The 24,975-nt window shown below is 39.5% G+C and overlaps 1 protein-coding gene across 7 annotated transcripts in view; it reads right to left on the bottom strand.

The window, feature by feature from the left end:
* The window catches only part of cdadc1 (cytidine and dCMP deaminase domain containing 1), a 65,061-nt gene that overhangs the window by 4,583 nt on the left and 35,503 nt on the right, over window positions 1–24,975 (bottom strand). For 3 of the 7 annotated variants that reach the window (XM_073045930.1, XM_073045931.1, XM_073045936.1), the window contains 6 exons: window positions 22,039–22,216; window positions 20,806–21,375; window positions 10,069–10,118; window positions 7,703–7,875; window positions 6,158–6,347; window positions 11–65 (listed from right to left, as the gene is read on the bottom strand). In XM_073045930.1, the coding sequence (XP_072902031.1) occupies window positions 11–65; window positions 6,158–6,347; window positions 7,703–7,875; window positions 10,069–10,118; window positions 20,806–21,375; window positions 22,039–22,216 (1,216 nt within the window). Of the gene's footprint in view, window positions 1–10; window positions 66–6,157; window positions 6,348–7,702; window positions 7,876–10,068; window positions 10,119–20,805; window positions 21,376–22,038; window positions 22,217–22,436; window positions 23,202–24,975 lie in introns of those variants that run through there. The other 4 variants (XM_073045933.1, XM_073045932.1, XM_073045935.1 and 1 more) reach the window with 3 other exon arrangements.

The following is a 24,975-nucleotide window of genomic DNA, read 5'->3' on the forward strand; positions in this document are numbered from 1 at the left end:
AGGTACTCACTGTGAACAGTTTGGACACCTGATTCTAAAATACTGTGGGCTGGATTTTTCTGCCACTGGAAAAAAAACATAAGTTTTATATAAATGAAAAATCAAGATTTTAAATGAGTCTCCTCTAATAAATCTTACTATGAATGTATCATTTTATCTTAAAAACTAGCACTGAGGTTGCCACTGCAAATATTGATGAGCTTATTGTCAAAAGTACAAATACATGTATGGTCTGGTGCAACATAAAACTTGCATCAGCATCACAGGCTCATAGCATCACATAAACAGAACTCACAAGAAAAAACATATATTGTATACAATTTTTACAATAAAGAAAACAATTAGAATTTTTAAGAAGTGATCAAAGTGGTTGTGGTGCTGTTAAACTGCAGTGATAGGGGTTTGCTGGTTGGTCCGAGAACTGAATGGTCGAAGGGAAGTAGTTGTATTTGAGCCAGTGGTGTGGGAATTCAGGCTTCTGTACCTCCTGCCTGATGGTAGCTGTGAAAAGATGGCACATGGAGTGGATCATTGATGATGGATGGTACCTTCTGGAGGCAGCACTTCCTGCAGATGCTACCAATGGTGGGAAGTGATGTGCCCATTATGTACTGGGCAGAGTCCACTACTCTTTACAGCTTCTCATGCTCCTGCACATTCAAGTTGCTGTACTAGACCACGATGTAACCAGTCAGGATATTTTCAACAGTATATACCTGCAGAAATTTGTTTGAGTGTTCAGTGACAAGTTGAACCTCATTAACAAAAATACAACAATACACAACAATAATGGGGCCCAAAATGAAAGTGAAAAGCAAGACTGAAACATTCGTAGCCATGTTCAGTCGGAAGTCCATAGTTTCCTCCTGAAATCTCCAACCTCACAGAAGCCAAATGTCAGCCGATTTAATTCACTTCATGTACAGCAAGAGATGGCTGAGTACACTGGCTGTGGTTATGGGTCATTGTACTGATTAGTATCAGACAGACCGTGGCTCCACTCCAGCTCTTCCAGTATAGTTACAGCAATCGTCCAATATGTCCAGCTCACAAAATCCAATCCATCTTATTACCAACAGTTTACTCCTAATCAACTACACAATCAAAACATCAACAAAGCACCTGGATTTCTTTCCAGGAGTCAAAAATTTAAAATTATTACAGGTGACACCCTCTAAAGGTAATGGAAATTAGCTTTTCAGAATTCTTATGTCACTACCTAATATGTGAGATATAGAATATACATTCAATGAGAGAAATTTTTATGAAACCAAGTAAATAAATAAAGATGATTTCTTTTTAAACTCCTTTCTTGATGCATGCATGGATGACACAGCGTCATATTTCAGAAAATTATGATACATATCATCTTCTAGGAATATAACCCACATAATGCAAAGGTTGCCTATATATTAAACAATATATAGGACCTGGAAAGGTAATATATGCCCTCTTATCTCCATGTGAAAAAGAAGATTCTGAATATCTACACTCTGCCTCTCATGATTTTATATACCTCTACTAGACTCCTTCAAAACAATACATCCCATATAAACTCTGCCTAGAACTAAAGTCTTCCAACCCAGGTGAATTCTGACATGTTTCCTCTTACATCTTCCTATAATATGGCAATCAGAAATGCATACAATACTCCAAGTGTGGCTTAACAAGTGTTTTGTATGGTTGCAACATAACTTTTCAACATTTATATTCTAGGCCCTGACAAGGCAAGCATGTCATATACCTTCTTCATCATCCTATTGATCCAGTATGCCAATTTCATAGAAACATAGAAAACCTACAGCACAATACAGGCCCTTCTGCCAACAAAGCTGTGCTGAACATGTTCTTACCTTATAACTTACTTAGGGTTACCCATTGCCCTCTATTTTTCTAAGCTCCATGTACCTATCCAGGAGTCTCTTTAAAGACCCTATTGTATCCAGCTCAGGGAACCATGGCTTGGAACCCAAAGGTGGCTTTGTTTATCACATTCCCTAGTGCCTTACATTTACTGTACATGTTCCACACCTACTTAGCTTACCAAAATGCAATTCTTCACACTTGTTGGGATTAAATTCCATCTGCCAGTGCACTGCCCAATTTTACATCTGGTCAATTCTGCAGCCTTGTACAATGTTTTTCCGTTATCCACAACTCCAAAAACTTTCATGTCATTCAAAAACTTACTAATCATGCTTTGTTGAAAACCATTTTTTAATAATCCTTTTCATAAGATTTGTACTTTTTAACAAACTCATGTATTTTTCACACTCACCAGCTAAACTAATGGTTTATCACCTTTCTCATGTTTCACTAGCTAGGTACTTGCACATCATCTATGTGATGTCATTGTTTTAATTTTGCAGGTTATTTAATTCATTCATTCCTATCTAAGGAAATTCTTTTATCTTATCATGAAAAGTGATAGATTTTTCAGAAGTGCCACCTTTTATACCCTTTAGCATTAATTCCCCTCCTAGTACTGTTTCTCAGCTCTTGATTTAGTTTGCTTAGTATTTGTATGTTTGTCTGTACTCTACAATAAACTGAAATCTTGGAATTAAGACAGCTCTCCATTTTAACTCCTGGAAGAACACCAAAGATCAGAAATTAAACAGAGATCCAACACCTCCTAAATTCATGTCTAAGTTATCAATACACAAGCACAAAATACAGGAGTCCCAGCATCGATCCAGATCGGACACCAGTCCAATCAAAAATCAGTGTATTTACTTCCTTATAAGCTTAAGGAGATTCTGCATGTATTTGAATATTCTGACAAACTTGTACTGTGGAAAGCCTTCAGACTGGTTGTATCACCATCTGCTATGGTAACTCCAATGCACAGAAGTACAAGAGGATACAGAGTGTGTGGACTCAGCTGGTTCCATTACAGGTTCAGCTCTTCTCACCATTCAGAATGAAGAAATATTTCAGGAAGGCAAAATTTAGCATTAAGGACTCCCACAACCCAGGCCATGTGCTCTTTTCGCTGCTGCAATCAGGTAGGAATCAAAATCAGATTTATTATCACTGACTTCAGTGACATGAGATTTGTTGTTTTGCAGCAGTAATAGTACAGTGCAAAGACATAAAATTACTAACAAAAGGAATAACAGGAATAAAAGAACAGAAGCCTGAAGACCTGCACCTCAGTTCAAGAACAGCTTCTTTCCCACTGCCATTATGTTCTTGAACTGTCCTGCAAAACTCCAACATTACCTTGGACCATTTCTTAATAAGATGATTTCTTATTTCTCTCCCCCAATTTACACTGATGTCATAATGTTTTTTCATGTAATTTACATGAATTAAATTTTACATTCATTTATGTGTTATTTTTGTAATGTGCTGCATAAAGCTAATTTTGATGACAAGTACACCTACAAGAATAAACTTGCACTTGAAAGCATCCTTCCACCACTATCCTCTCACTATCCAGCTTGGATCAAATTTGCCAGCTTACTTTGGATGCCATGTGTGTTGAATTCTGGATGAATGTGCCATGTGGGACCTTGTCAAACGTTTTGTCAAAAGTACATGGATAATGTCTATCACCATGCCTTCATCAATCTTCCTAGTTACCTCCTCAAAAAAACTCTTTCATATTAGTAAGGCAGGATTTCTTCCATACAAAGCAGTCCTGACCACCCACAGTCAGTCCTTGCCTTTACAATGTACAGAAACCCTATTCTTTAGGATTTTCTCTAATAATTCTCCTATCACTGAGGCTGAGCTCACTATAATGGTTTCACCAACAGGCAAAGGGTAGAGGAACATTGAGGAAATATATTCTAGATAAAAGAAATCTGGGAGCTAAAAGAGAAATCTACACATCCATGAATGATAAAAGTTGAAAGCATATGCGAGTATAGGAGCTTCAGGGATGAAAACTGAAAAGGAAATAATGACATCAAGGAAGCAAAGAGATATGAAAGTAAGATCATAGATTATAAAAACATCAAAATTGAATAACAAATAATAGAGCATCCTGTTACAGCTTAAATTGAATTCCAAGTGTTCAGGTAGAAAACATACTGTATATATTTCTAATTCAACAGTATGTGTTTGACTTTACTGGAAAACACTGATGTGGCTATTAACATTAATGAAGAATATGAAATTTTGGAATTAATAAACCAACATGGAATATTAAAGCATCCCGCTTTAAGTAGATGATCATCAGGCTATATTATATTTCAGACATTTAAAGGAAGTAAGGGAGGAAACGGCATAGATACCATTAACGTTCCAATTTCTTTTGGCTACATTATGGTGGCGGAAGCCGGAATACAGTAAAAATAGTAGTTATTTAAACAAGAAAAAGATTGTGCAGCTAGAGGCCAATCCCAACATCGGCAGTGAAAAATGATTGGAACAATTTCCTGGAGATGGCATAAGACATTGGTTAATCAATTACAGTACATTCATGCAGAATGGCCAACTGACTAATCTGACTGAATTATTTTTGAAAGTTTTAACAAGAAATATCTGTGAAGGGAACACACTTCCTGTAAATCATTTGGCAAAATCATCAATAGGAAGCTGATCAAGAAATTAAAAGTCATATGTTCAAAAATGAACCAAAAATAAACCAAAAGTTAATGATTATTACTGTTTGTGATAATAGGGCTATGTGCAGTGGGGTTTTGCAGGGCTTTGCAGAAGGTTCCTTGTTTCTCAAGATATGAAAATAACTTAACTTAAAAGTAGAAGCAATGATTAAGAAATTTGACAAATATATCAAAATTGTCAGTATTCTTGAGGAATCAAGTTCAGGGCTTCATATATCACTAGACATAAAAGTGGTTAATGGATTGCATTATGGAAAAGTGTCAGAAAATGCATTTGGAGAGGACAAATCAGTCAAGACAATATGTGCTCAAAGATAGGATAACAACAAGTATAAAGAAACAAAGGTAGCAGAGAAGTAGATAGTGGGAATCAAAAAGCATATGCGATATTTGCCACAGCGTAGAATACGAGAGGGACATTTTATTAGATCTATACAAAACATTAAATAAGCAAGTGTTACACTCCCTCAATACTGCAAAAATACCTCAGCCTACATAGTATGTCATAAGGGAAATAAATCTACAACTTTGAAATTTGAAGCTATAAATCACCATATCTAATAACTACCCTCAGTGGAAGCTGGATCTGTCCTCAATAGAGACCCGTTAGCTTGTTTCACAATCCTGTATATTTATCTCATCCTGAAATAGGCATATCAATGCTTTAACGGTATATTTAACATTAAGAGATTCAGAAGGCTACTCTAGAGTATCCGCTTTACTGTTGTGTGATTGCTTTCACATATTGACTGTATCATGAATGGATTGCAGATTCTGTCCCATAAAGGGACGTTAATGAACCAACTGAATTTAAGACAATCTGACTGCTACTATCCTTGAAAGTGACCAAGTTTTTAATTTCCAGATGGTTTGTTTTCAAAAAATTGAAGCAGCTGAATAAATTATGAACAATTATTAAGTCTGGTTCCAGCCTTAGACAATGGTCAAATCTATCAAAAACACTGAACATCTCAGTATCATGACATTCAGAAACACTCATAAACTAAGGACAATTTATATTTCGTAAAACACATAATAAAATTTATAATCAATTAAAAACAATTAAGTATATTCAATTGATTCAGAAAGATTCAAGTTACCTAAAAACTGATCCCTTGTATCCATACTTCTCTATTGAAAGGAATGCACTAAACTAACATGGGTTAAGCAAGCAGATTGAAGCACAAACAGTAACAATGCAATAAGCTTACACTCTAAATCTGGACTCTGCAAGGATTTTAACATTGAAGCACTGTGGGCCAAATCCCAGTGAAGAGTAACCGATGAAGTTGGGAATTGTTTGCGTGCATGAAATATGGAAATTGGCACATTCCAGAAGTTCCAAAAATATTCATGCTCGAAAATCAAAAAATTCAAAACTTGCAATCTCATTAGCCCAGTATGCAATGCTCCCTTAGTATCTCAGCTACTAACGTGAAGGCTAGGCAACATCTTGTTTTATCATACAATGTTTGGATACCAGTATCAATCTGAGTTAATACTTCAGTAATACAAGGAGTGATTGACCTGCTCATCCTGCATTTTTCTTGAGTACTTATAATTTGTAATGTGACACTTACTGTAAACTTCTTCACTCCTTGTAGACCAGAGAATTTCTGATAGGATATATCAGCTTTTACTTTCCCAGCATCGAGGTCACCTGTATATATCTGTTTGATACCAGCACTATTTATTAAGGGTATACATTCATCACATGGGCATTTGGTAACAAATATCATGGTTTTCTCATCTTCTTTAATATCCTGACATCTGCAAAAAGAAACACATAGAACAATTACTAATATATACAAGAGATTATGTAGATGCTGGAAAATCTTGTATAACACACGCACGTGTGCACACACACACACACACAAACAAAAAGTGCTGGAGGAACTCAGCATGTCAAGCAGATCTATGGAGAGGAATAAATTGATGATGTTTCAGGCTAAGACCCTTTATCAGGATGGAAAGGAAGGGGGAAGAAGCCAGGATAAGGAGGGGAGAGGTGAAGATGGACCAGATGGCAGGGGATAACCAGGTGAAGAGCAAATGGTTAGGTGGGGAACGGGAAATGAAGCAAGAGTTTGGGAGGTGATAGATGGGAAGAGATAAATGGCTGCAAAAGCAGGGATCTGATAGGAGAGGAATGTGGACTATGGAAGAATAGGAAGGAAGAGGGGCACCAGAGTAAGGCGATGGGCAGTTGAGAAGAGAAGGGGTAGAGGGGAACCAGAATGGTAAATGGAAAAAGAGAGAAGGGGGAGAAATTGGTGTTCATGGCTTCAGGTTGGAAGCTATCCAGATGGAATATGAGGTGCTGCTCCTCCAACCTGAGTGTGGCCTAATTGTTGCAGTTGAGGAGGCCATGGACTGACATGTTGGAATGGAAAGTCAACTGAAATCCTGCCATTTATGGCAGAGGGAGCGAAGGTGCTCGATGAAGCAGTCCACCAATCTAAATCAGGTCTCACTGATGTTGAAGAGGCCACACTGGGAACACTGGGTACATGTGGGTAGATGACTCTGACAGACTCTCAGGTGAAGTGTCACCTTAATAAGTGAACACTTATAAATCAAACAACCACTCTATAACTTGATAACCTGCCTAATGCTGTCATCAGCTGGTTGTAGGACCTAACTGTGGCCAAATTAGTTATTGCTATTCCTAGTGTGATTACACTTTCTGAAAGAGATTACTAGGCAGAGACAGGGTAATATTCAATTAAATGCTAAAAGCATCCTTGAAGTAATGCAACAATCTACTAACCCTTGGGAATCCTGGCTCATGACTGTTCAAAATAGAGAAGGATCATTTGGAACAGTATTAAGAATGTCATATCCATGCATCAAATGCACATAGAAGCCCAGCATAAACACTCAAAGGAACACATCATCTTACAAACCAACTGTGGAAAAGTTTGTGATTTCCACATTGGCTTTTCCCACCTTTGAAATCAGAGTGGAATCAAGTCATCCTCTGTCCTGCGGAATACGAAGATACTTCTGAAAAGCACTTTGGGATATCTTGGAGTTGTGAAGGACACTGTATATATTTTTTCTTTCTACGCAAATAGTCAAAGTTGTCAAAGTGTAAGTTGTACTAAAGTAATCTGAATGCTTACCGGAAAGTTAAAGCATTTTGTTCAGCATGTACAATGTACCGAAACTTCCTGGCTTCTCTGTCTTTCTGCTGCTTTTCATCCATCTGAGGGAAGTCTGCATATTCAGACCCTGTTGGATAGGCGTTATAACCACTTCCAATCAGATACCTTGCTCCTGTTGCATCACAATTACTCTATAATAAAGAAAAGACAGTTACTTGGTGTGAAGCGAGAAAACATTAATTGGTAACAAGAGAAAACCTGCAGATGTTGGAAATCCAAGCAACACATACAAAATGCTGGAGGAAATCAACAGGCCAGGCAACATTTATGGAAAAGGACTGATGAAGGGTTGCAACTTGAAACGTTGACTGTTTACTCTTTTCCGTAGATGCTACCAGGCGTGCTGAGTTCCTCCAGCGTTCTGTGTGCATTGCAAACATTCATCAGTAATCATGTGGCCACTGTCTGGTCTGATCACTAGAGACGAGTAAACTTCGACTAAATTCAGGGGTGATATCCTGAACAGGACAGGCATTTTATGTCATTTAGCTTTTTGATACATTCTGTTTTAAAGCATGTTAGTGTACCAGCTAGAAATGTACAGAACCACTCATTGTGTTTCTCTTTACTGTAGACATTCATAATGTTTGCCCACTCAAAATCATTCTTAGACAATACACTAAGCAGTCTGAAACTTAATGGGAAGCAGAGGATGATTAATGGCTTAGAGAGTTAATTTATATGCAATGATGCCTTACTTTAGTTCAATGGTCAAAGCCAAACCACAAAGATTGCTAAATAAAGTGTGTTAGACAAGCATAGATAATAATGCTGATACGGCCTTCAGATTACAGACTACAGATGTAAATGGCCCTCCAAAACTCTAGACCAAGTTCAAATGACATGGTCACCACACTTGCTAGAACAGGTTGTTAGATACAAATAAAAGTAAAATTTCCTTTGTGCATTTCCTACTGGGTGAGAATAAATAATATGACAATAAACTAGTGGGAACAAATAATACAATTGAAGGAATTCAATTGTAAGCTCCTTGGGCAGCACGGTAGCATAGTTGTTAGCACAACACTTCACAGTACCAATGACCCCAGTTCAATTCTTGCCGCTGTCTGTAAGGAGTTTATATGCTCTCCTCCTGACTGCATGGGTTTCCTCCCACTGTCCAAAGATATACCAGTTGGTAGGTCAATTGATCATTGTAAATTGTCCTGTGGTTAAGTTTTGGGTTAAATCAGGGGCTACTGGGTGGTGCAGCTCAAAGGGCTGGAAGGGCCTATTCTGCACTGTACGAGGGGTTATTGATAAGTTCGTGGCCTAAGGTAGAAGGAGTCGATTTTAGAAAACCTAGCACATTTATTTTTCAACATAGTCCCCTCCTACATTTACACATTTAGTCCAGCGGTGGTGGAGCATATGGATCTTGGACCTCGAAGAAGTGTCCACAGCAGGGGTGATTGATAAGTTTGTGGCCTAAGGTAGAAGGAGATTGAGTTATACAGGTCTCGTTACATGCACATGCAGTTCAACTCTTTGAGTGATTATGCAGAAAGTTTGAAGTATTATAACTCATTAGTTAATAACTCATCGGGGTGATTGATAAGTTTGTGGCCTAAGGTAGAAGGAGATGAGTTATTAACTTCAAACTTTCTGCATAATCACTCAAAGAGTTGACCTGCATGTGCATGTAATGAGAGCTGTATAACTCATCTCCTTCTACCTTAGGCCACGAACTTATCAATCACCCATCTGTGGACACTTTCTGGTGGTCCAAGATCCGTATGCTCCACGACCGCTGGACTAAGTATGTAAATGTAGGAGGGGACTATGTTGAAAAATAAAAGTGCAAAGTTCTCTAAAATTGATTCCTGCTACCTTAAGGCCACGAACTTATCAATCACACCTCGCATCTCAATAAAATATAAAAGCTGTTAATGTTTTATTCATCAGTTTCACAATTACATAATCTAATAGCCTGAAAATTTTCAAGTGGTCTTTGATGTAACAAATCAAGATGGGCACTATTCTCTTCCCTTTTTCTCTATCTGTGCTGATTCATAGGGATGCTGGAGGGTGTGGCAGACATGATGCAATTGACTGAGGAAAAACAGGAAAAGTAGTTAGCAAATTTGTCTTGACTTTCTGACAAAAGCTCACACATTGGCATCAGTTTAAAAGAGGAACTGACCTTGGCTACAGAGCGCCCAAAACTTAGAAAAAAGATCATGATTATTATTTTGTATTTCTGACAAAGAGCTCTCATCAAGAGAAATAACGTCAATCAAAATCAAATAACAAACCAAACGACTCAGACAGAAATGATAAAACATTTTATTTTCAAAAGCACAAAACAAAAAGCTAAAACTTACTGACTTTCCTTCTGCCCAGATCACTGCCCCAACACCAATCTTTTGATCCTCTGAAATATATTAATTCAGGAAAAGTTGAGTGTAAGAAAAAAGTATCTTAAACTATTCTGCTACGGTTAATTCAGACAAATTATTGGATAGCAGAGCAATATATTATAAAGAGCATAATATTTATCATCAAAAATCTTGTATATCAAATCATAGATAAAAGAATGCACATTAAATGTGTTTATAGTAAGAAAAATTATGACAATTTTCTCAAATAAAAAACCTCATTTGGAACATTGTGTTCCATTCTGATTGCCCCATTATAAGAAGAATGTGGAAACTTTAGAAAAGGTGCCGAGGTGATTTACCAGGATGCCACCTGGATCATAGAGCATGTCTTATGAGGATAGGTTGAGTGAGCTAGGGCTTTTCTCTTTGGAGTGAAGGAGCACGAGAAGTGACTTGATAAACGTGTACAACACAATAAGAGGCACAGTTTGAGTGACTGGTCAGAGACTCCACAGTGGAAATGGCTAATATGTGTAACACCCTGGTTAAGATTTGTATTGTTATGCTGTAGGCATTTCATTATAGCAGTTCTGTAAGAGTAGTCTGTTCTACTTTTACATGTTTAGGTTTGAGCTAAAGATAAGAGGCTATGTTGTTCAACTTAGGAATGTTGTGTCAGCCAGTCAGGATGGTGGAATTGGGAGAAGGTTCTAGAGAACGCTGGGCAGAGAGGCTTTGTGATGGACACCAGTGTGGGTTGAGGTCTTTTTGGGGGGAGCGGGGAGAAGCCAGGAGGGAAGATGGCTGAGGATGCCGTCCCTGTTACAGGAGGTGCTTTGTGCAGATGAATGGCTTCAAGGAGGGACCGATATTCCCCTGGGGGGTGGGGGGGGGGAGTCTGTTTGAAGTGGATTTTGAATGCCATTTGGAAGGTGGAATGTGCTTTCATGCAGATCGTGGATCCAGCATGTGAGTTAAAGACAACTTCAAGATGAGTTCCAACTCGTGCACAGTTGGACTGGGTTAACTGTAATGGGCCCTTTTTATTTTTCTCCTTTACAACTGGCACTTGTAAATATACTTTATAGTTGTGCGCAGTGTACAGTCTGTTATTTCTTGTTGATTGCTAATTGTATGGGGGCAGCATTTACAGAGTATTCACACAGATTGGGGTTCAGGTGGTCGAGTCAACCCAACTTGCCAGTTCTGGTGGGACCCAAGTCATACTGACCCTAGACATATGGAGTTTGAGAAAGGTGGTCTTCTCACCGCAGAGTCCAGTGGGTGTTAGCCAGAGGCTAACGAATTGCATCTCTAGAGACGCCTGGCAAAAGGAGGTTTCATTGTGGGGGCTACCATCTGTGATTTGATTCGCTGAATACTGCCTAATTGCTCTAAGAATTGATTAGGTGGTTTGAGCGTTTAAGCCTGTGTTAAACTATTGTCTGGGAAAGTGATTAAGATGTGTGATGATGAACACTGCCAAGATTAAGCGTTGGTGTGTTCCAAAGAGATTACTTGTAACTAAGGCTTGTGTTCTGAGCTGGGTGGATATCTGCAGCCCAGATGAATTGCTGATCTGAGTTTTAAGTTCAGTTCCAGTATTAGGGTAAGTTAGAATCATAAAACGGTAGTTTAATCAAGCAGCAGGCAAAGATGTCGTTTTAGTTCAGACTAGCAATGGCCTGATGAGAGTGGATCTGCCTCGTACGATTGGTGTACCTGAAGAGGTGGGGCCATGGGTCAGCCATACTTTTGGAGAAGAGGGGAGTGTAGGTGATGGTGCCGAATTAGAAGTTGAGTTTCCCGTAGCTGAGGGTGGAGACTTTAAAGACAAGTTGCTTTTATTCCTGTGGAGTGAGGGGAAGGAGTTGTCTGATTGAAAGGTCTAATCAGTCCTTCAGCAGTTGATTTATATTCTGAATTGGTTTTGGCTATTACATCACTGGTTGATAAATGCAAAATTATATCTGCAGAGAGCCAAAGTTGTTGTAGACTGGGAGTGTTCTCTGGGGTCAAGTCCACACCCGAGGGGAAGAAGAATATGAAGCTTGGGCTGAGTAGACATCTTAAAGGATCCAGCAGCTGATATAGTGAGGTTCCTCAAGGTAGAAAATCCATTAGCTACATCAGCTAATTACCTGCAAGCTCTGGAAGATGTTCTTGGCACTGCTGGAAGTGCAGCCAATCTTAGGATGAAATTTAGACACACATATCAGGAAGAAGGAGAGAAGTTGCCTGCCTACATTTTCGGCTTGGAGAAGCTGCTGCACTGTTTGTGCCACAAAGGGGGCATTCAACTATCTGAGAGAAACTGCTTGAGGATGGAGCAAGTTGTGAAGAGCACGCTGTCACATGACGTGATGGCTCTATGTATTCGAATGACCTGCAAGATGCGCCCTCCCCCATCTTTTACTGAGTTACTCAGAAAATTTAGAGAGGAGGAAAACGCGATGGAAGAGGGGGAGGCCTTTGTCTGCAAGGCAAAGTCCTTGTTAGTAGCCTCTGCTGCTAAGCGACTCCTGCTGCCACATAAACCGGGGTTTTGCAGGATGTCATGAAAGATCTGATGGTCAAGGTATTTTGGATGATATCAGTTGGTGTTGTTACCAAGCATGACAAGGCTGGCAGGAAGCCAGACCCACTAGTGGGACGTACCAATCTGGGCTGTTACTGATTGAGGTCCTTTGGCCAGGGAAATGACCAGTATTTTCTGTTACAACTGTGGAGAAGATGGATGTTTCAAGCGGGAGTGTGAAGGACAGGAAGATCTTCAGAAAGTAACTCAGTGGTTAATCAAACAGCAAAGAAGAAAGGTAAAACTACGGAGGGATCCAGTAATGGAATGGACTGATGTTTTGGAGAGAATACATTCCATTCAGTGTATCAAGGGAAATACTAAAGTGCAAAACACTATTCCTGAAGGGTTAGTGGGACCAAGCTCTGGTGTATCCATGTGGATTGAAAGTGTTCATGCGAGAGCCACACTTGACACAGGTTCTCAAGTTACTTTGCTTTATAGATAATTTTACAACTGGCATTTGACGCATTTATCATTGAAGCCACTCAGTGCTTTTGAGTTTCAGGAGCTTAGTACTGATGAGTACCTGTATAATGGTTACTTGTCATTGAATTTGGAGTTTTCAGATGCAGGTGCTAGAGTAACTGGGACTATTGACACACCAGTGTTAGTCTGCCCAGATCTGGTTGAAAAGGGCAGAGCTTCCATCCTTGTGGGAACAAATATTTTTGTTGTGAGAAAGCTCATGGGAGCATGCAAGGAGAGAAATGGAGAGAACTTTTTGAAGGTTCAGGAGCACGCTGGGCAGAGAGGTTTTTGGGACAGATGCTGGTGTTGGTCAGTCTTTTTGGAGGGAGCTGGGAGAAGACAGGAGGGAAAATGGCTGAGGATGCCACCCGTTGCACAAGGTGCTTTGTGCAGATGAGCGGCTTCAAGGAGGAAGAACCAATACTCCCATAGGGGAGCTCGTTTGTTTGAGGTAGATTTTGAGCGTGCTTTCACGCAGACAGTGGGTCCAGTGAGTGAGTTAAAGAAAACTACAAGATGTGCTCCAACTTATGTGGACTAGGTTAACTGTAATGGGCCCTTTTCATATATTTTTCCTTTTCTTTTTCCTACTAGCTAATATTTGTAAATACACTTACTTTATAATTATGGGCAGTGTACAATCTGTTATTTCTTGCTGATAGCTAATTGCATGGGTGCAGTATTCACACAGATTGGGGTTTGGGTGGTCGAGACAACCCAACTTCTCTGCTTTGGTGGGGCCCAAGTCATACTGACCTAGATGGATGGAGTTTGAGAAAGGTGATTTTCTCACTGCTGAGTCCAGTGGCTGTTAGTGAGGGGCCTAACGAGCCACACCTCTAGAGACACCCAGTAAAAATGGGTTTCATACAAGAGGGCATAATTTTAAAGGTGACTGGAGGAAAGTGTAGGGGAGATGTCAGAGATAAGTTTTCTTTTTACATAGAGAGTGGTAAGTACATGGAACATGCTGCCAGAGGTGATAGTAGAGGCAGATATATTGGGGACATTTAAAAAACTATTGATTCGGAGCAAGAAGGCTGCTAATTTTTTGGAGCAAAGGGAGTTTTTTTTACTCTACTCGGGTTAAAGAGAGGTGAGACTGCGCAGGCACGTGACGTCAGCCAGTAGAGCGTGAAAGGTTTAAAAGGAAGACTGCCGTATCCAGTGGGCAGCGTAGTGAGAGGCAGCAGAGTGAGAGTTAGCAGAGTGATAGGGCTTTGGCTCAACAGGCTCAGGTGGTAATGGGACGAGGTGAGGTAGGAAGTATGTGTGTGAGGCCAGTTTACTGTGCTCAGTGTCAGATGTGGGGGGGGGGGGGGCCTGGAGTCTACCAGCCTCCCAGATGGCCATATCTGCGCCAGGTGTGTCGAGCTGCAGCTTCTAAGGGACCGAGTTAGGGAACTGGAGATGCAGCTCGATGACCTTCACCTGGTCAGGGAGAACGAGGAGGTAATAGAGAGGAGTTATAGGCAGGTTGCAGTCACAGGTTACAGTCACACCGTGGCCACAGACAAGTGGGTCACAGTCAGGAAGGGGAAGGGGAAGAGTCAGGTACTAGAGAGTACTCCTGTGGCTGTACCCCTTGACAATCAGTACTCCTGTTTGAGTACTGTTGGGACAGACAGCCTACCTGGGGAAAGCAGCAGTGGCCATGCCTCTGGCACAGAGTCTGGCCCTGTGGCTCAGAAGGGTAGGGAAGGGAAGAGGAAGGCAGTAGCGATAGGGGTCAAACAGGTGATTCTGTGGATGCAGGAAAGAAACTCGGATGGTAGTTTGCTTCCCAGGTGCCAGGGTCCGATACCCTGAAGTGGGAGGGAAAACAGCCAGAGGTCGTGGTATATATTGGTACCAATGACATAGGTAGGAAACGGGAAGAGGTCCTGAAAAAAGACTACAGGGAGTTAGGAAGGAAGTTGAGAAGCAGGATCGCAAAGGTAGTAATCTCAGGATTACTGTCTGTGCCACGCGACAGTGAGTACAGGAATAGAATGAGGTGGAGGATAAATGTGTGGCTGAGGGATTGGAGCAGGGGGCAGGGATTCAGATTTTTGGATCATTGGGACCTCTTTTGGGGCAGGTGTAACCTGTACAAAAAGGACGGGTTGCACTTGAATCCCAGGGGGACCAATATCCTGGCGGGGAGGTTTACTAAGGCTACTGGGGAGAGTTTAAACTAGAATTGTTGGGGGGGTGGGAACTGAACTGAAGAGACTGGAGAAGAGGAGGTTAGCTCACAAATAGAGAAAGCTTGTAGAAAGTGCGAGAAGGAGGATAGGCAAGTGATAGAAAAAGGACGCGCTGAGACGAAGGCTTGAGATGTCTCTATTTTAACGCAAGGAGTGTTGTGAACAAAGCGGATGAGCTTAAAGCATGGATCAGTACTTGGAAATATGAACTGGTGGCCATTACAGAGACTTCGATGGCTCAGGGACAGGATTGGTTACTTCAAGTGCAGGGTATTAGATGTTTCAGAAAGGACAGTGAGGGAGGCAAAGAGGTGGGGGCGTGGCACTGTTGATCAGAGATAGTGTCACGGCTGCAGAAAAGGTGGACGCCATGGAGGAATTGTCTACGGAGTCTTTGTGGGTGGAGGTTAGGAAGAGGTCAATAACTTTACTGGGTGTTTTTTTATAGGGCGCCCAATAGTAACAAGTATATCTAGGAGCAGATAGGGAAACAGATCCTGGAAAGGTGTAATAATAACAGAGTTGTTGTGATGGGAGATTTTAATTTCCCAAATATCAATTGGCATCTCCCTAGAGCAAGGGGTTTAGATGGGGTGGAGTTTGTTAGGTGTGTTCAGGAAGGTTTCTTGACACAGTATGTAGATAAGCCTACAAGAGGAGAAGCTGTACTTGATTTGGTATTGGGAAATGAATCTGGTCAGGTGTCAGATCTCTCAGTGGGAGAGCATTTTGAAGATAGTGATCATAATTTTATTTCCTTTACAATAGCATTGGAGAGAGATAGGAACAGACAAGTTAGGGAAACATTTAATTGGAGTAAGGGGAATTATGAGGCTATCAGGCTTAAATTAGAGGCTTAAATTAGAAACAGATGTTCTCAGGGAAAAGTACAAAAGAAATGTGGCAAGTATTCAGGGGATATTTGTGTAGAGTTCTGTATAGGGACATTCCAATGAGACAGGGAAGTTATGGTAGGGTAGAGGAACCGTGATGTACAAAGGCTGTAATAAATCTAGTCAAGAAAAGAAAAGCTTACAAAAGGTTCAGAGAGCTAGGTAATGTTAGAGATCCAGAAGATTATAAGGCACTTAAGAAAGAAATTAGGAGAGCCAGAAGGGGCCATGAGAAGGCCTTAGGGGGCAGAATTAAGGAAAACCCCAAGGCGTTCTACAAGTATGTGAAGAGCAAGAGGATAAGACGTGGAAGAAGAGGACCTAACAAGAGTGACAGTGGGAAAGTGTGTATGGAACCAGAGGAAATAGCAGAGATACTTCACTATTCACTATGGAAAAGGATCTTTTTTTTAAAAACTTTTTTTATTGTGTTTTCAAATAGTTACAGAATAAAAGTGTGTGAAAAAGAAAATATGTGTTACCCATCTCCCTCCCCTTAACCCCTCCCCCCTAACATCCCTATAGAAAAAAAGAAGAAAGAAAGAAAGAAAGAAAAAAAAAAGGAATGCCTGGATATTGGAAGATCCCCACATGCTCCATGGAGTTCGTAATAATTTTAGTATATATATTTATTTCTTTCCCCAAGTAACCAATTATTTCATCTTCGGAGCACCTATATATTTAATCCTATCTTTTGTAAATAAGGGCGCCAAATTTTCAAAAATGTTTCATATTTATCTCTCAAATTATAAGTAATTTTTTCAAGTGGAATACAGCCATAAATTTCTTTCTTCCAACGATCTATACTTAAATATGTATCCGATTTCCAAGTAACTGCAATAGCTTTTTTGGCTACTGCCAATGCAATTTTTATAAATTCTTTCTGATATTTATTCAATTTGGATATCGGTTTTATCCCTTCAATATCACCTAGTAAAAGTAATATTGGATTATGTGGAAGTTGTATTCCAATAATTTGTTCCAATAAAACTCTTAAATTTGTCCAAAAAGGTTGAATTTTAGAACAAGACCAAGTAGAATGTAAAAAAGTACCAATTTCTTGGTTACATCGGAAACACTGATCAGATAAATTTGGGTTTAATTTATTTATTTTTTGTGGTGTAATATATAATTGATGTAAAAAATTGTATTGCACTAATCTTAATCGGACGTTTATTGTATTTGTCATACTCTCAAGACATAGTCTTGACGAATTTTTTTCTTCAATTTTAATATTCAAATCACTTTCCCATTTTTGTCTTGACTTATGGACTCCTTGTTTAATTGTCTGTTTTTGAATCAATTTATACATACAAGAGATAAATTTTTTAATCTTTCCTTTTTGAATTAAAGTTTCTATTTCATTGGATTTCGGTAATAACATTGTTTGACCTAATTTTTCTCTTAAATAAGCCCTTAGTTGAAAGTAACAAAAAAGAGTGTTGTTTGATACTTTATATTTATTCTTTAATTGATCGAATGACATTAATATACCTCCTTCAAAACAATCTCCTATATATCTAATCCCTTTTTGAAACCAGTTATATAAAAGTTGATTATCCATTGTAAAAGGAATAAGTCTATTTTGAATTAAAGATCTCTTTGCTAATAAGGATTTCTTTGTCTCATCGTCAACATTTATCTTATTCCATAAGTCAATCAAATGTTTTAATATAGGAGATTCTTTCTTTTCCCGTATCCATTTAGATTCCCATTTATATATAAAATCTTCTGGTGTGTTTTCTCCTATTTTATCTAGTTCTATTCTAATCCATGCCGGTTTATCTTTTATGGAAAAGGATCTTGGCGATTGTAGTGATGATTTACAGCAGACTGAAAAGCTTGAGCATGTAGATATTAAGAAAGAGGATGTGCTGGGAAACATCAAGTTGGATAAGTCGCCAGGACTGGATGAAATGTACCCCAGGCTACTGTGGGAGACATGGGAGGAGATTGCTGAGCCTCTGGCGATGATCTTTGCATCATCAATGGGGATGGGAGAGGTTCCGGAGGATTGGAGAGTTGCAGATGTTGTTCCTTTATTCAAGAAAGGGAGTAGAGATAGCCCATGAAATTATAGACCAGTGAGTCTTACCTCAGTGGTTGGTAAGTTGATGGAGAAGATCCAGAGAGGCAGGATTTATGAACATTTGGAGAGGTATAATATGATTAGGAGTAGTCAGCATGGCTTTGTCAAGGGCAGGTCGTGCATAACGAGCCTGATTGAATTTTTTGAGGATGTGACTAAACACATTGATGAAGGAAGAGCAGTAGATGTGTATATGGCATTTGATAAGGTACCCCATGTAATGCTTATTGAGAAAGTAAGGAGGCATGGGATCCAAGGGGACATTGCTTTGTGGATCCAATGGGACATTGTTTTGTGGATCCAGAACTAGCTTGCCCACAGAAGACAAAGAGTGGTTGTAGACGGGTCATATTCTGTATGGAGGTCAGTCACTAGTGGTGTGCCTCAGGGATTTGTTCTGGGACCCTTACTCTTCGGGATTTTTATAAATGACCTTGATGAAGAAGTGGAGGGATGGGTTAGTAAGTTTGCTGATGACACAAAGGTTGGAGGTGCTGTGGATAGTGTGGAGGGCTGTCAGAGGTTACAGCGTGACATTGATAGGATGCAAAACTGGGCTGAGAAATGGCAGATGGAGCTCAACCCAGATAAGTGTGAAGTGGTTCATTTTGGTAGGTCAAACATGATGGCAGAATATAGTATTAATGGTAAGACTCTTGGCAGCGTGGAGGATCAGCGGGATCTTGGGGTCCAAGTCCATAGGACGCTCAAAGCAGCTGCGCAGGTTGATTCTGTGGTTAAGAAGGCGTATGGTGTATTGCCCTTCATCAATCGTGGAACTGAATTTAGGAGCTGAGAGGTAATGTTGCAGCTATGTAGGACCCTGGTCAGACCCCACTTGGAGTACTGTGCTCAGTTCTGGTCGCCTCACTACAGGAAGGATATGGAAGCCATAGAAAGGGTGCAGAGGAGATTTACAAAGGATGTTGCCTAGATTGGGGAGCATGCCTTATGAGAATAGGTTGAGTGAACTCGGCCTTTTCTTTGTGGAGCGAAGGAGGATGAGAGGTGACCTGATGGGGGTGTACAAGATGATGAGAGGCATTGATTGTGTGGATAGTCAGAGGCTTTTTCCCAGTGCTGAAATGGTTGCCACAAGAAGACACAGGTTTAAGGTGCTGCGGAGTAGGTACAGAGGAGATGTCAGGGATAAGTTTTTTACTCAGAGAGTGGTGAGTGTGTGGAAAGGGCTGCCGGCAATGGTGGTGGAGGCAGATATGATAGAGTCTTTTAGATAGGTACATGGAGCATAGTAAAATACAGGGCTACAGGTAAGCCTAAGAATTTCTGAGGTAGGGACATGTTCCACACAACTTTGTGGGCCGAAGGGCCTGTATTGTGCTGTAGGTTTTCTATGTTTCTATGTTCTATGTAAAAGTGGAGGGCCACGTAGAACGGAAGGGTTAGATTGATCTTAGAGTAGGTTAAGAGGTCGGCACAACATTGTGGGTTGAAGAGCCTGTACTATGCTGTAACAGTCTAAGTTTTAAATACAAATCAGAAAAATCTCTAGATAAACAATCAATTCTGATTTGGACCAACTCCTGATCTTTTTCAATATGATTCTAGTAACCATTTGTCATATCCTATCATCTTAAAATGTGTAAAACCTATTGAACAATCAATGCTACAAATTGCATTTGATAATTAATTAATCCTCCAACTTGCACTTATAAATCAGCATTAATAGGGAGAAGATGTACTTAGTTAATGTGAACTGTGATAAATTGGAGAAATTTGGTCATGTAAATGGGTTTTCAGGAGAGCAATCATGCATGGATGGAGTTCTGGGAGATTCAGAAGATGGATAAAGCAAAAGCGAAGGCACGCCATACAGCCATTTCCATCTAACATTTGTACTGAAGTGTATATAGGTTGGAATATCATTGTGGATTTCAGTATAAAAAGAAAAACTATTTTTAGTCTGGTCAGGGAAATGCAGGCAAACTGTAGCAAGGTTATCAAATTTGATGCTGGCTAAATATGAGTGACTTGGTGTTTGAAATAACTGAATAGTATAAATTATGGCTAACAAAGCCTGACAAAGAGTCAGGCTTGTACAGCACAGAAATGGGCCTTTAATTCCATCACGAGTATGCCAACCATTTTACCCACCTACAATAATCCCACTTGCTTTCAAAGGGGACAACAAGCAAGTAGAGAGATAAAGCTGACATTACCTATTTATTTGTAAAACCTGATGCTTTGTCAATAATCCTCAGAAATTTTTTAACATTTCTACTTGTAGGATGAATTATTCCACACAGATGACTGATTTTCAGTCAGGATCTTCCATAAAACATTAGTTGATGAAATTGAAGGCTTTTATGAAGGCCATGGCAAATGTCTTCCATGATAACTATGCTACAAGAATGATTACATCTCAACAGCATTTTGAATTGTCATAAATAGTTCTTCACAAAATCTTTCTCTAATAGTAAATACACATCACAATTATTTTGTACTATTACAACAAACTTGATGATGAAGTCAGTATGAAAACCACACCGATTATCTCACCTGTCCGATATGCCAGTAACCTGGCTTGAACCATGCAGTGCCTTGCAAAATTTTGAAAGTCATTGCTTGTGTGCTCTTCGGATGCACTATCATCAGAAATAAATATTCCAGTCATTGGAACGCTACAGTCGATGGTTGCTAATAGATAAACAAGCTCCTCCATTTTATGCCTCAAATTAATAAAATGAACATCATCACACACATTCTCTAAGCCAACAGTCTTTAAGATTTCTTTGTGGGTGTCACTATCAGCAATCAAGAATAATTTCTCAAATTCCCGCAATCTATTTCTTCTGCATTCAGTAAAACTGTCCGTGAGTTTAAAATCAGAGTCCTTGGCATTCATGATTTGGAAAAACTCACACTTTCTTGAAGTTTCTTCTACGAATTGAAGCATATTGTAAGCCAGAGGTTGAAGCAAGGTGCAGACACGAGCTCGACTATTGGACTTGAGTCTTTCCACAGCTTTAGCATCTAACTTTGCATCCGAGTAGCAATTATTCATAACCTTGTCCTCAGCCAGACTTATTTCTGGGTCTCCAGGCCAATATGAAACTCGACTGACTCCAGCTAAAATTAAATATTAAAAAGAAATCAACTGAAATTAAAAACAAGTATTTGTTTTGTTTGGAAGAGTTATCCATTTAGACCCACTTCCATGCTCTTTTCCTGTAGTGCTGCTTCTTCTCTTCAGAAACTTCATATCTTCATTACTTATGGTAAGAAACCCACAAATAAACTGAAACAGGAGTGCTTTGCCATTTATTTTAATGAATGGACTGGCTGTTTGACTTTCATCATTTAGAAGTTAATAGAAATATTTTAAATGTTATTGATATTTTTAGCTTTGCTTTAAAAACTTGTTTAACAGTTCTTTAGTAATTTTTCTAAGTTTGCAATTGGTTCTGAATATCACTGGGTTTCTGAACATTGAAGTATAACAGTTTCACAAATTTGTAAGTTCTGCTAAATCAAAAGGTGTGGCTTAACTACCTTCAAAATTTCACCATGATTTTTATTGTGACTATAATTATTTTAGCCATCCCAATTGACCCCATTACAGCATAGAAGATACTTCTGGTGAGCTGTGTTGTATCAACAGACTCTACAAAGCAAATTATGGTTGTCCAGATGCCTCCAGGAAAATGGTTTATTTGGAATTTAGGAATATCATTTAGGAATGCTGCTAACAGCAAATTTTGGCTCAATGAAAAATGCTTTTTGATCACTTACCATTTAAAATCATCTTTAAGCAGGTAGAGCATGGTTTCCTCGAGAAGTAGAGATCGCATTCCTTCAATCTGGATCCATGTTTAATAACAGCAATTTGGCCGACATGCAGATCCATGCTTGAACAGTGTAGCCCAATGATTTTTGAACTGTGCACAATAACAAGGCCATTTCTTCTTTGCTAAAGGTGAGCAATATCCAGAATAAAACAATTCATATTAAAAGCTGTAAATAGCTATAATCTAGAAATCAACAAAAAAAGGACCAGTCCTGTAAGTGAGACAAGGATTAAGCTGGAGGGCGACAGGGTTTACCATAATAAGTAGATGAAGTCTGACCCTCAACAATCACACTACCTACAAGGCACAAGTCTGGATTATGCTGCAATTTTCTCCACTTGCCTGGAAGGATGCAGTTTTGAAGTAATTCCTCACAGTTTTCCATGGCTGAACCATCCTCAGCAGTTTTAATAGGGATTTTCCCTAGGGATACAAGCTATGATTGAACATTTTGATTCATTTGTTACTCAGATAATGAAGATTTCAGCAGTGTTTTAAGTATGAGCTGATAAATAGTGAAAAAACATTCAAGATCCCAAGAACCAGGAAATGGTCTAACATTCTATAGCATAATCTTAGCTAAGGCTCACTAGTAACTTCCTGGGGTTATCATTAATGCAAGCAAATACCGCAGATACAAAAACCAGGTGCCTGCTACCAAAAATTAGAGACAAAAGCAAAGAGATAAAGGTTAACAAAGTACCATTTAAATTGAAATTTCATTAGGTTAACAAGAAGAGCAATAATTCACAATTGGAGGAGTTAAGTTCCACACTTACCTGTTTGTTCTCTGGGCCACTTGAAAAGATAAACAGTTACTAAAAATGATCAGAATCAGCTTTAATATCACCGGCATAGATCATGAAATCTGTTGATTTTGCTAAAAATTATAACATTAAAAAGGATACTTTCAAGGAACCACAGAACATTACAGCACAGAAACAGGCCTATTGGCCCTTCTTGGCTGTGCCGAACCATTTTTCTGCCTAGTCCCACTGACCTGCACCTGGACCATATCCCTCCATACACCTCTCATCAATATACCTGTCCAAGTTTTTCTTAAATGTTACAAGTGAGCCTGCATTTTTCACTGCTGGCAGCTCATTCCACACTCCCACCACTCTCTGTGTGAAGAAACCCCCCCCCCAATGTTCCCTTTAAACTTTTCCCCCTTCACCCTTAACCCACGTCCTCTGGTTTTTCTCTCCCCTAGCCTCAGTGGAAAAGGCCTGCTTGCATTCACTCTATCTATACCCATCATAATTTAATATACCTCTATCAAATCACCCCTCATTCTTCTACGCTCCAGGGAATAAAGTCCTAACCTATTCAACCTTTCTCTGTAACTCAGTTTCTCAAGTCCCGGCAACATCCTTGTAAACCTTCTCTGCACTTTTTCAACCTTATTAATATCTTTCCTGTAATTGGTAACCAAAACTGCACACAATACTCCAAATTCGGCCTCACCAATGCCTTATACAACCTCACCATAACATTCCAACTCTTATAGTCAATACTTTGATTTATAAAGACCAATGTACCAAAAGCTCTCTTTACGACCCTATCTACCTGTGATGCTACTTTGAGGGAATTTTGTATCTGTATTCCCAGATCCCTTTGTTCTACTGCACTCCTCAGTGCCCTACCATTTACCTTGCATGTTCTACCTTGGTTTGTCCTTCCAAAATGCAATACCTCACACTTGTCTGCATTAAACTCCATCTGCCATTTTTCAGCCCATTTTTCCAGCTGGTCCAAATCCCTCTGCAAGCTTTGAAAACCTTCCTCACTGTCCATTACACTTCTAATCTTTGTCTCATCAGCAAATTTGCTGATCCAATTTGCCACATTATCATCCAGATCATTGATATAGATGACAAATAACAATGGACCCAGCACTGATCCCTGTGGCACACCACTAGTCACAGGCCTCCACTCAGAGAAGCAATCCTCCACTACCACTCTCTGGCTTCTCCCATTGAGCCAATATCTAATCCAATTTACTACCTCACCATTTATACCTAGTGACTGAATCTTCCTAACTAACCTCCCATGCGGGACCTTGTCAAAGGCCTTACTGAAGTCTATGTAGACAACATCCACTGCCTTCCCTTCATCCTCTTTCCTGGTAATCTCCTCGAAAACTCAAATAGATTTGTTAAACTTGATCTACCATGCACAAAGCCATGTTGACTCTCCCTAATAAATCCCTGTCTATCCAAATACTTGTAGATCCTATCTCTTGGTACTCCTTCCAATAATTTACCTACTATTGATGTCAAATTTACTGGCCCATAATTTTTGGATTACTTTTAGGGCCTTTTTTAAACAACAGAACAACATGAGCGATCCTCCAATCCTCCAGCACCTCACCCGTGGATACCGTCATTTTAAATATATCTGCCAGGGCCCCTGCAATTTCAACACTAGTCTCCTTTGAGGTCCAAGGGAATACCCTGTCAGGTCCTGGGGATTTATCTACTCTGATTTGCCTCAAGATAGCAAGCACCTCATCCTCTTTAATCATTATAAATTCCATGACCTCACTATTTGTTTGCCTTATTTTTATTGACTCCATGCCAGTTTCCTTAGTAAATACAGTCACAAAAAACCCATTTAATATCTCTCCCATTTCTTTTGGTTCCATACATAGCTAACCACTCTGATCTTCAAGAGGACCAAGTTTATCCCTTACTATCTTTTTGTTCTTAAAATACCTGTAGAAGCTCTTCAGATTATCCTTCATCTATTTATTAGACAATTTTCTGTGGCAGGTATAATGAAGAACTAACGTGGAAATATCACAAGTTGTTAAAAGGAAGTTAATGTTGATACGATATTCTCTTTTCATAAAACTAATACAGTTTTTCAAACAAACCGT

The sequence above is a fragment of the Hemitrygon akajei genome, chromosome 5, assembly GCF_048418815.1.
Source record: "Hemitrygon akajei chromosome 5, sHemAka1.3, whole genome shotgun sequence".
Lineage (NCBI taxonomy): Eukaryota > Metazoa > Chordata > Chondrichthyes > Myliobatiformes > Dasyatidae > Hemitrygon > Hemitrygon akajei.